Source organism: Gopherus flavomarginatus, chromosome 8, assembly GCF_025201925.1.
Source record: "Gopherus flavomarginatus isolate rGopFla2 chromosome 8, rGopFla2.mat.asm, whole genome shotgun sequence".
In the NCBI taxonomy this organism is placed as follows: Eukaryota; Metazoa; Chordata; order Testudines; family Testudinidae; genus Gopherus; species Gopherus flavomarginatus.
This window is the reverse complement of record NC_066624.1, coordinates 79,226,785-79,239,180: the sequence shown is the minus strand read 5'-3', so window position 1 is coordinate 79,239,180 and position 12,396 is coordinate 79,226,785. Positions and strand designations below refer to the sequence as shown.

The following is a 12,396-nucleotide window of genomic DNA, read 5'->3' as shown; positions in this document are numbered from 1 at the left end:
AACAAAAATGGCTGAAAACATCTGGGGTGTTTTGAGGAATCCCTGAACTTGGGAACAAGTATACTCAGTGAACTGAGAAATGAAATTGGACAAAAGCCAAAATAAATGATTGTGTCTGATTAGCCAAAGATATTACAGAACGTTAAGTAGCCTGGGCTGGTAGAAAAATCTGAGCAGCAGCAAAGGATAGAAAGTGAACCATTGATCAAAAAAATAAGTAAGATGGGTTCTAGAGAGAACTGAGACACTGGCTTTTTGAATAAAGAGAGAGTGGTGTTTTTCCTCCACAGCCAGTATCTTTGAGGACTAATAATCTAAAAGCTAGTGGAGTTCTCAGTCTGCCCTGCGTTGAAAGCACAAGACCCCAAGAGTGGTAATCTTAAGATTACAAGTATTCTTAATAAAAATATTTCTACAGTATTTGCTGCTGACTTTGATTTGCACAAGCTGTGAACTTAAATATATATAATAGAAAATGAAAATTATTCACACTACAATAACTGTAATTTGACAAAACATGTTGCCCATATATATCCCACTCTTGGTGTGCACGCACTGCATGCATTCAAGTTTAGATTCTTTTGGCCAGCAGCGTACATTGTGGCTGTACCTCTGTCCTGAGAGTCCTCATGCCTCCACCCAGAAAATCTAAATTCAAGTGCATGCACACACATGCACCAAGAGTGAAATATATACATATATATGAACAAGCACTCAAAGAAGTAGTGATGCATATTACCTGTTCCAATCCATGTTCATTAGAGAAATATTTCCATTTTCTATATTATAAAACATTACTATACAGAATCTATAAATGTGCACTTCAGTAAATTAACCTGTACCTCCTGCATACCTTACCTGAAAAGCCAACAGCACAATTCATTTTGTATGAAGGGTCATTCAGAAGTTCTGCAAGTGCAAATTCCAACACCATGTACACAATGCCAATCAGCACTGAAAATACTGCAATTATATACCCAAACAATATGCTTCCAAGCTTACGTTCCAACTTTATACCCTTCCAAAGCAAGGAGACCATGTTAAAATATAAATGCCAATCATCTGCATGGTGAACTGGAGCAAGCAGCAAACGCTGCCAGTCTTTCCGGTGATAACCTTGGTCTACACTGATACACACTTTCAGCAGTGGTTTCAGAGGTTTCAAAAAAACAAAAATATTCAGCGCTAGGGTCCCAAGTGTTACAGGTGGAATGTTTTCAAGCCCAACTTGAAATACTTGAGAAAGTAGCAAGATTAGTCCAACGTCCACTCCCCTCCGTCTTCGCTGCATAATCACTTCTTATTCTGAGAAACTATAGGATTGTTCCAATTTCCAGTCTATTGTTGGAATCCAGAAATACAAAAGGTTAGGAAATTCTGAAAGAAAAATAAATCTATATTAATTGACAAACAATTATTTTATCAATAACTAACCAAACACACAAGGGGCATTTTCAAGCTCACTGGATGTTTTCTAAAAATACATGGACTATTCACAAATTCTGCAGAATATTCTCAACTGCAACAGATGCAGACAGCACAGTTAAAGACAAAAATACAATTTACATTAATAAAGTTCAAGCACACAATTTTACCGTAAATACAGGATGATGTTCTGCATCCCTTTGTAAGGTCTGAGTTAAAGGACTTCACACAGTAGATTCATAAAGGCATGAAAGAGAGAAAAGAACCTGCAAGAACAGCTGCAATTTGCATCTCACAGCCCTATGTAGGGCTGAAGTTGATTTCTGCTGTTCATGAATGTGCAAGCCACGTCTCCTCTTCTACTCACAACTAACTTGTGACCCCAAACCATCATGAAGGAGTTGGAAAGTTCCTCTCTACAGTCTAACATTCTGGCATTCCATTTTTAGTTTTCCATAGCAGTTTTCCTAGAGACAGTCACAGTATTTGATTCTCATTCTATCTGAAATCCTGCCACTATCTGTTCTTCCAAAATTTTACAGATATTCAAGAGACACTAAGAATGGTAATCTAAATGACTATGTCAGGTTGCAATATAAAAAAATTCTGCTCAAATAGTTAAGTGGTTCCACATAGGAACTTACTTTAAAAACAGTATTAATGTTCTTGGAAAAACTTAGTAGAGTGGTGAAAATACTTACTTCATATTTTCCTCAATACCATACTTCTTTAAGATATAGTAGAAATGAGCCAGGGTGAAAGTAACATTCAACACTTACTGGAGCAGGGGCTGGTTCTGGCCCCTGGAAGGGGCGGGGCCTCGGACAGAAGAGGCGGGGTTGGGGGTCAGCATCCCCCAGCCAGCCCATCTGCGCTGCCTGGCCCGCACCGCCCGGGGCTCCAGAGGTGATTTAAAGGGCCCAGGGCACTGGCCACAGCCCCAGGTCCTTTTAAATTGGCAGCCCCGGGGCAGCTGCTCCTTTTGCCTCTCCCTCATCCTGGCAGTGGTGGCCCACAGGTGCAAAAAGGGCAGTGACGTTAAAGCACTGCCGCGGCAGCGCTTTAATGTTGGTGGAATACAGGCTGGTACCAGCAGCCACTTTTTACCGGTATGCCATACCAGCTTACTTTCACCCCTGAAATGAGCACAGAAGAAAGAACAGTAGCAAAAATAACTACAAATAAAAATTCCACATAAGTATACGCAATGGGAGAGATTCTTGTTCCCTCTTTGCCCCAATTATGTCAAGTAAAATGATCTAAGATGCGAAGAGGCTCTAAAAGCCCTCGGTGTGGCTGGGGGCAAAGGAGGAGGAGAATTCTTCAAGCATGGGAAACTGAGGAAGACAGTCACAGACTGTCCTTTGAGGACTTTTGTAAGCCCTAGCATATGTGTAGCGCTGCAGAGATTCTGGAAAGCAGAGCAGCCTATAGGCAGGTGGGGACAGGCTGTTACAATTCAGACAACACCTCATGACCATCTAAATTACACTGGGGGGGGACACCTCAGAATCAAGAGGGCACAAGAGTAGTTTAAAGCCATCCTTCCCCCCCCCACCTCCTGGCGTGTGTGTTCTGTACAGCACCGCTAAGAGATGCAGCACATAATTTCACCCAATATATGTATTAATCATACAGAACCAGGAACAAAAGATCAAATTCATCAGTCAACCTTATCTTTCAAAATTACACCATGAAATCATTTCCATGCTTTCCAAAGTTCTTATCTCAAACTTAATACTCAAGACGTTTTCCAGATAAAATCAATTTTAGAAAAATGAATATTTATATATGATATAAAAGTAGAGTGGCTTATTTTGATTTAGCCTAAGTCTGTATTTCACAGTTCTGCATTATGATTATTAGAATTGGGAGCCTTAAAAACCATTGCGATTGGGAAGAATTCCAGCTTCCTAACTGGACCCGGCACTTGCTAATACTCTTGGAATTGCCAGAGATAAGCCCTGTTTTAAATGTAATATTTTTATTTTCAAAGAAGTTATCTGAGGCCATTTGAGAGTTTATGGCTCCCTCTGCTCCCCATATATTTGGATTCATGATGTAGTGACCTCATGCAATAACCACAGTATTATCATTAAACCATTTCAGTGTTTGTGGTTCTAGATTAGACATTTTACAAGACATAGTAAACATTTTTCCCCTCATGGAATCACTAAATGGAAGATTTAAAGCTGTTTCAGTTTCTTAACCATCCATTTCTTACCTTAATGTGTTTGGATTTCTCTTAAATGCAATCTCAACTTTCAATGTCCTGGGTATATAACACTTGGGCCTTGAGATAAGTACAACTTTACTTTTTTTTTTTTTAAACTCACCAGTTACTAATACATACTCTCACCTTTGCATAGATTTTTTGCCTGGGATTTACTGAACAGTTTTAAATTATTAAAATATCATACATGAACACAATACAAGAAACCCAAAGAGAAAAACAATATATTAATTTCTAACAATCAGAAGATATATAGTATGAACCTTAATTTAAAAAAAAAAAAAAAGTTTAACTTTCACCAGCAGATTCACTGGTACACTAGAGTTGCCAGATTCTACCAGTTAAGCTGGGTTTACATCACAAAAGGAACTTAAAGCAACCAAAGTGCTCTGGGTGAACCAGGCTCTTATTCTGCAATTGATTTATTGGTTTACAGTAGATGGTTGTGTTAGATGAACGAGACACAGGGAGAACCAGTCCCAATGTCCATGTGCGTTAAGTGCTCCCCCTGTACTTCTGCTTAAGTTCCACTGGCAGTGCTGCCTAAGTGTGCAGTGGGACTGAGGTAGCAGCATTATGGAGAGTCTGTCAAGCACTGATGCTCTAGCTAGCATGCAGCGAAAAAAAATAAAATTAAAACATCTTTAAACAGCAGTAGTGAGCCAAGTAATCTAAACAATGAGAACTTTTGACGGAAGCCCAACCGCCCTCTACCACTGAGTCATTACAACCAGTAGAATCATTGCATGCAAAATAGCTACAGAAAAATGATAGAGATTAGTTACTTGAGGCATCACAATCTCTCATTTAATAGAGTTATTGAGATGTGACCTGAGCCTGCCTGTAGCCTGTAATAGATGCAATCATCAATAATTTGACTTAATTGCAACCTATTTTCTTCAAATATACTATATGAACAAGATTTCAATTAACTACATGACAAATTTGAAGTGTCTGCATTATTCCCTTGATAACATCATTCAGGACAGTACCCTTACTTATGCAAGCAAAAAGTCCACAAAGACCCAGATCAGTAATGTCACAGTAACACATGCATCTGCTCCTCTGTCCCCTTTCTGGTGTCTCTGAGTGCACTTCCCTCAGGTGTTATGCCTTGTACTTTACCTCTCTGGAGGTGAAATGCTACTTTTAGAGCAGGCCATGGGCTGCAGTACCCTACATATCAATTGTGCTTATCCAAGAGGTCTGACTGGTTTCAGCTCCTGCAATTCTTCTCTTTGGGAATCTGTGAGTAGTGGTAAATATAGTCACCAAACAGTCTTTTTAAACCCAAAATATTGTTTACTTTAACAGCAGGCAAAAAGCAGAAAACATAAAAGGCTTTCAAAACAACAAAATTTATAAAACTCTTACCTAAAGTCTTACTATTCCCAATGGTAACCCACACAGCCCTGACTTCTTCAGACATCCCCAAGGGGTGCCTGTGTGTCAGTCTTGTTCCTGTTGAACAACTCCCTGAACAGTCAACCGCTTTTGAGACAGAGTACCTTTTAAAACTACCATAGGTCTGTTGATCTTCAGGTTCCCAGACCATGCCCCAGGTCATCAAAAAACAGTTTTGTAAATTGGCAAGAATAAGGAGTTAGAATCTTAAAAGTTTATAGTTTGGGCAAAGTGTCTTAAATGTTATTAAGTGTTAGCTGAGAAGCGGCTTATCTTGAGCCATTCTTATTCCCTTCCTACTTGTTCTCCTTACAGTTCCCCATTAAACTAAACCAATATATTCATACAGTTAACACGCTCAATTACCAGGTCAATACATACTACTCATAATTTATTGCAGAGCATGTCCCTCAAAGACATTTACAGTAATTTCTCTAAGAACATAATATAAGAACAGCCATACTGGGTAAGACCAAAGGTCTATCTAGCCCAGTATCCCGTCTTCTGACAGTGGCCAACGCCAGGTGCCCCACAGGGAATGAACAGAACAGGAAATCATCAAGTGATCCATCCTTGGCACCCGTTCCCCACTTCTGGCAAATAGAGGTTAGGGACACTATTGATGGACCTATCCTCCATGAATTCATCTAGTTCTTTTTTGAATCCTGTTATAGTCTTGGCCTTCACAACATCCTTTGGCAAGGAGTTCTACAAGTTTACTGTGTGTTCTGTGAAGAAATACTTCCTTTTGTTTGTTTTAAACCTGCTGCCTATTAATTTCATTTGGTGACCTCTAGTTCTTGTGTTATGACAAGGATAAAACAACACTTCCTTATTTACTTTCTCCACACCAGTCATCATTTTATACACCTCAATCATCTTCCCTCCCCCCGTCCCCCATCATCTCTTTTCCAAGCTAAAGTCCCAGTTTTATTAATGGCTCCTCATACGGAAGCTGTTCAATACCCCTAGTCATTTTTGTTGCCCTTTTCTGAACCTTTTCCAACACACCTTTTTTGAAATGGGGAGACTACATCTCCACACAATATTCAAGATGTGCATGGGTTTATATACAGCCAATTTAGACCCCATCATTTTATACGTATAGTTGGGATTATGTTTTCCAATGTGCATTACTTTGCATTTATCAACATTTAATTACATCTGCTATTTTGTTGCCCAGTCACTCAGTTTTGAGAGAGCCTTTTGTAGCTCTTTGCAGTCTGTCTGAGACTTAACCATCTTGAGTAGTTTTGTATCATCTGCAAATTTTGCCACCTCATTGCTTACGCCTTTTTCCAGATCATTTATGAATACGCTGAAAAGTACTGGGCCCAGTACAGACCCATGGGGACACGACTATTTACCCTCTCCATTGTGAAAACTGACCTTTTATTCCTACTCTGTTTCTTATCTTTTAAGCAGTTACCATGGATGGACCTATCCTTCATTAACTTTAGTTCTTTTTTGAACCCAGTTATACTTTTGGCCTTTACAACAGGGCCTTGTTTTACATTAAATGAATACATAATTGGTTAAAAAACTGCAAACAAAAACTATTAATGGAATGTTGCAGATTGGAGGGAGGTCTTAAGTGGGTTTCCACGGGAATCTGTTCTGGGTCCAGTGTTATTTAACATCTTTACTAATCATCTGGATGTAGGAAAAGAGAGCATACTGGTAAAATCTGCAGATGACACCAAGCCGGGGGTGGAAGGGGATGGCAAATATTTTGGGAGGATAGAGCTACAGTTCAGAGGGATCTTGATAAATTGAAGAACTGAGCTATAGTCAACAAAATTAAATTCAACAAAGACAAATGTAAGGTGCTGCACTTACGGAAGAAAAACCAAATGGACAAATAAGAATGAGGGGGGAAATAGCTCGGCAGCAGCATGCTGAGAAGGATCTGAGGTGGATCACAACCTCAAAATGAGCCACCAAAATGATGCTGTTGAAAAAAAATCAAATGCAATTTTAGGTTGCAATTAACAGAGGCATAGCATGCAAGTCACAGGAGGTGATAGTGCCACTCTACTCAGCAATCGTTAGGCCTCACGTGGAGTTCTCTGTCCAGTTTTGGTAACCAATGTATAGAAAGGATGTGGAGAAACTGAAAAGGATCCAGAGGCAAGCGACAAAGATGATCAAAGGGATGGAATGTAAGCCATATGAGCAAAGGCTGAAGGAACTGGTATGTTCAGTTTCAAAAAGAGATTGAGTGGAGATATGATAGCAGTCTTCAAATACTTGAAAGGCTGCCATAAAAATGGTGGGGAAACTTGTTCTCTTTTGCACAGAGGGCAGGACAAGAGGCAATGCATTCAAACGACACCATGGCAGATCTAGATTAAATCTCAAGACAAAACTTCCAAACTGTCAGAACTGTAGGACAATGGAACAGACTGACTAGGGAGGTTGAGAAAACTCCTTCGCTGGATTTTCAGAAGACTGGATAGCCAGCTCTCTTGGATGGTTGGTAAATCCAGCATCTTGGCAGAGGGTTACACTAGATGACCCTTGCGGTTCTATCTAACCCATTGATTCTATGATTTTAACGTCTCTGGCAACAAATTCTACAGGTTGACTGTGTTGTATGAAGAAGCACTTCTTTTTGTTTGTTTTAAACCTGCTGCCTATTGATTTCATTGGATGACCCTCAGTTCTTGTTACATGAAGGGATAAATATGTGAAGAAACTAGGAGGTAGCTACTAATCCTGAAGCTGCAATGAAAAAAAGAATTTGAATCATTTCTATAAATGGTTTTGAGGCAAACAGGGCTACAAATGTATCATACATATTCAACGGGAAGCAGGGATAGAGAACAGTGGTTCATGCAGGGGTGCTGGAACCAGGGGTGCTGGGGGTGTGGCTTCCATCATATACAGGGTTTCAGTTTTGTTCAATGGCTTTCAGCACCCCCACTATAAAAAGTGTTCCAACACCACTGGGTCCACGTGTGTAAACTCCAGGCAAAAACAACAAATTTATACAGTTTAATTTTAGCTTGTTGAAAATAAAACCTCTATGTTTACAATTCACAACCTGTTTATTATATGATAACATTTTTGCTGTCTATATCTGAACACAGTATTTTGCTTATCTAAAGCAAACTAGCATTCTCTCTTACAGAACAGGTCTTTATTTAGAAAGTATGCATTTGAATTAGTAAAAATATGACAGCTACTCTACTTAAGTACCTGAACGTTTATTTTATATTTTTAGTGAACTGTAAAGTTTAATAGCCACAATGCTGGCAAGTTTGTTAAGGACTATTTTCTTTCATTGGTGGATTTTTTGATCCGGGAAGCTTGATTTGGATGTAAATTTCTACACATTTAATTGCAAGTTGTTTAGAGCAGTGACCCTCTTGTTTTGTTTGTATGATAGCACAATAGAGACCTAATCATGACTGTACTATGCACTACTATAATACCACTTACAGGTAAAATTTTCTAACCAACATTCCTGCTTCCTCTTTACCCTTTTAAAGGACCAGGAGTTACTATTCATGAGGGTTTTTAACTAATCTAAGAATATCTATAAATTTATGAACTAGAGACCATTCACAGCTTATTTTTCTTAAATATGATACCAAAATACATTTTCAGGAGGATGCACGATTACAAACACATTGACTCTAGATTTCTAGATTGTGGCCCCCATCCTGCATACATTTACATGTGACAGTGTAAGTATATAAACAGTCCCACTACCTGGAAAATTAAAATGTCCTGTACATTATAATACCTCTTATCAAATTTGCAGAAAAAAATGGACTAACAGACTGATAGTTTTATAAGAACTATTCTATTTTTCCCCATCAATTTAAATGAAATTCACAGTTTATTTTTTAACAAGTTTGGTCTCCCAAAAATTAAAATAAGAATTCTAATAAAAACAGAAGAAATCCCTGGGTCAAAAATAAAAAGGATACCATAGAATTCTAAGAAATTCCTTATAGAACTCTAAGAGAGTAACCCAAAATATGACAAGAAACAGGATTACTCTAAGGATCAAAATTCACTTATGAGCATCATATTTAAATTATGAAAAAAAAAGTAACAACAAATATTTGGCATTGGTTAGTATATGACGAAGTAGAACATCATGATAGTGCATGTAAAATGGGGGTTACCACCCAAGTGCCCCCTTGTCATGGTATAAATCCCTACTCTGAACCTTAGCGTCCAAAAGATGGGGTACCAGCATGAATTCCTCTAAGCTCAATTACCAGCTTAGTACTTGTAGCGCTGCCACCAACCAGGAATTTCAGTGCCTGGTACACTCTGGTCCCCCCCCCCAAAACCTTGCCCGGGGACCCCCAAGACCCAGACCCTCTGGATCTTAACACAAGGAAAGTAAACCCTTTCCCTTACCGTTGCCTCTCCCAGGCTTCCCCTCCCTGGGTTACCCTGGAAGATTACTGTGATTCAAACTCCTTGAATCTTAAAACAGAGAGGAAAATTCACCTTCCTCGCTCCTTCTCTCTCCCCCTCCCAGACTCTCCCTGAGAGAGAAAGTAATCCAAACACAGAGAGAAATTAACCTCTCTCTCCCCCTTCCCTCCTTTCTCCCCACCAATTCCCTAGTGGATCCAGACCCAGTACCCTAGGGTCTCACCAGAATAAAAAAAAAAAATCTGGTTCTTAAACAAGAAGAACTTTTAATTAAAGAAAGAAAAAACAGTAAAAATTATCTTTGTACATTTAAGATGGAATACATTACAGGGTCTTTCAGCTATAGACACTGGGAATACCCTCCCAGCCTAAGTAAAATCCTTTCAGCAAAATACACATTTGCAAATAAAGAAAACAAACATAAGCCTAACTCGCCTTATCACCTAGTATTTACTATTTTGAATCTATAAGGACCTGTATCAGGGAGATTGGAGAGAAACCTGGTTGCACATCTAGTCACTCTCAGAATCCAGAGAGAACAACAGCCAAACACTAACAGCACACACAAAGACTTCCCTCCCTCAAGATTTGAAAGTATCCTGTCCCCTGATTGGTCCTCTGGTCAGGTGACAGCCAGGCTCACTGAACTTGTTAACCCTGTACAGGCAAAAGAGATATGAAGTACTTCTGTTCTATTAATCCCTACTATCTGTTTATGACACCCCTCATGGCCAAAGGTCACGCTGCGGCACCCTGCCTCTGGTTTTCTGCCTCCTTCACTGGACACCAAAGAGCCATCTCACTCTCCCCTTATATCAGGGCGGATCAAAGTGCACACATTCTCCACCATATATAGGCTTGTCAGAATTCTATTTTAATCAATAACTATCAGTAAATGTACATTTCAGCTGACATACAAATCACACACACACACACCAAAAAAAAAAAACCCACCACCACCTGTAATTGGTAACAGTTACCTCACCTGCAGTGATAGCCTGCCTCCTTGCAGTCATGGCCAGGGGGCTCAGCTCCACTGAGCTGGGCAACTGCAGCCTCCCCTGTTATATCTTGTGCCCCATACCTTGAGCTCCTCTGCCATGCAGGAAGCCCCCTGCAATCCCACTCATAGGTCTGCCGTAACCATAAACCCAACCATAAATCCCCTTTAACTTCCTACAACTGTAAAAATAAAAATAATCAAAATTAGAAAAAAAATCTAGTTCTTCCATGCCTAATCATATGTGGCACAGCATGACTTCTCCGCAGATTAATAAGCACTCATTGCCATGCCCAGCCTTCTTTAAGTAGGTTTATTTGTTCAAACATAAGCACATCATAGACAAAAACAGTTCCTCAACAGATCTTTTGTCCTAGGGTTTCACGGCCTGCCCTCCCCGGGGTCTCCAGTAATCCCGCTTCTTGCAGCTTCCCAGTCACAGCCAGCTCTCATTTCCCTTCTGGAACACTGGCTCCAGGGCTGCCCCCCTTAGCACCTCGCCCCTGTTCCAGGGACTCACCCCTAGAGTTAGCTCCACTCCTCTGTAGTTCCTCTCCCCAGGCATAGCCTGCCCCAATCACTCTTTTTCCTCTTCTTGCCCTCCAACAGGCCTTTATAGCCACAGGTGTAGCCTTTTCCCCTTCATTGGCCGAACTGGGCTCACCTGCTCTGACACAGGGGAACTGGACCTGGTCTACTCACAGGGGGCTTTCATTAATTGGGGCAATACTTGGGAGCATTATATTGCAATAAGATGGTTATTTCTCCTTCCTCCACATCTCTTACACTCTGTTTACTCCTTTCCATTAATGTTCCCTTTGTATTTTCCTATCATTTCTAATTCTATACCTTTTTTACATCAGCTCTTTATGTCCAGAACAGGTGCCTTCCTTTGTGTCAAAGACTCTTTCGCTCCTCCTTCAAAACACACTTTTTTCATCAGACTTTACATCCCTAATCTCAATTTCATCATTCTTGCCCATTCATAACAGAACAAAAAAATAAATACAGAACAGCAACTGATTAAATTACCCGAATTCTCAATAAATTTTCCTCTTTACCACAGCATTCCATTTTGCCTACTTTATTCAACCTTGTTTCCTCTGGCTCTCATCACTTCTGATAATGATATTAATCTAAGGTCCTTACTATAATTATTGCTGTAAGGTCCTTGATTCAGAAATTTTGCCTATTTATCTTTTTAATTGTTTAACTGGTTAATTTTTTAAATGATATTTACATCCCTAACTACAACAGGGCCCCAATCTTACTGGGACCTCTGAAGGTTATTATAATGTGAATAAATAATAATAATGGTAATGTATCCTCAAAAATGTGTCATCCAAGAAGCTTTATATTTGGCACCTATAAGTGAAACACACAAGAAAGATAGCAAGCAGTTTCTAGAGAGCCTTTTGGAATGCAATTCATTTAAAACATATAGTGCTTCCAACTGTTTGAAACATTCTTCCTCCAGCCTCTACTGTGTTTATGAAAAGGCTAATGAGACTTGAAACAATGAAGGACTTATTCTGTTTTTCTCCGATATCCAAAACATGCCACCGCCTTCAAAATGTACAAATTTTCAGAATAGACTTGAACTGGATGTTTGTCTTTAACCTAGGCTGCCACGTGTCTGCATTTTTTTGTCACCTACTCAAGATAAATGTATGAACTAAACATTCTAGGAATTTTTTTTTGTTTGTTTGTTTTGCACTAATTCAATGAAAAGCATTTAAGGATTTATTTTTAATTTGAATAGAACCCCTTCTGCTTCAGAAACGTTGTTTGACAGCCATAGGATATTATACTGTGATTAATGGATTACCATTATTAAATTGCCTGTTAGTAACATTCCTTAAAATATTTTTATAAATAACAACTAAGAATTAATTCTGTTACTGCTATGTTATTGACTGTCCCTGAAGTAGCA

The 12,396-nt window shown here is 39.4% G+C and overlaps 1 protein-coding gene across 10 annotated transcripts in view; it reads right to left on the bottom strand.

Moving 5' to 3' along the window:
• The window catches only part of RHBDD1 (rhomboid domain containing 1), a 140,512-nt gene that overhangs the window by 120,971 nt on the left and 7,145 nt on the right, over positions 1 to 12,396 (bottom strand). For 9 of the 10 annotated variants that reach the window (XR_007775784.1, XR_007775785.1, XR_007775786.1 and 6 more), the window contains exons 2-3: positions 3,650 to 3,718; positions 859 to 1,377 (exon numbers count right to left, since the gene is read on the bottom strand). Coding sequence is in view for 6 of the 10 variants with exons in the window: in XM_050964121.1 (XP_050820078.1) it covers positions 859 to 1,291 (433 nt within the window). In the remaining 4 variants the exon portion in view is untranslated. The remainder of the gene's footprint in view (positions 1 to 858; positions 1,378 to 3,649; positions 3,719 to 12,396) is intronic. The other variant, XM_050964123.1, reaches the window with a different exon arrangement.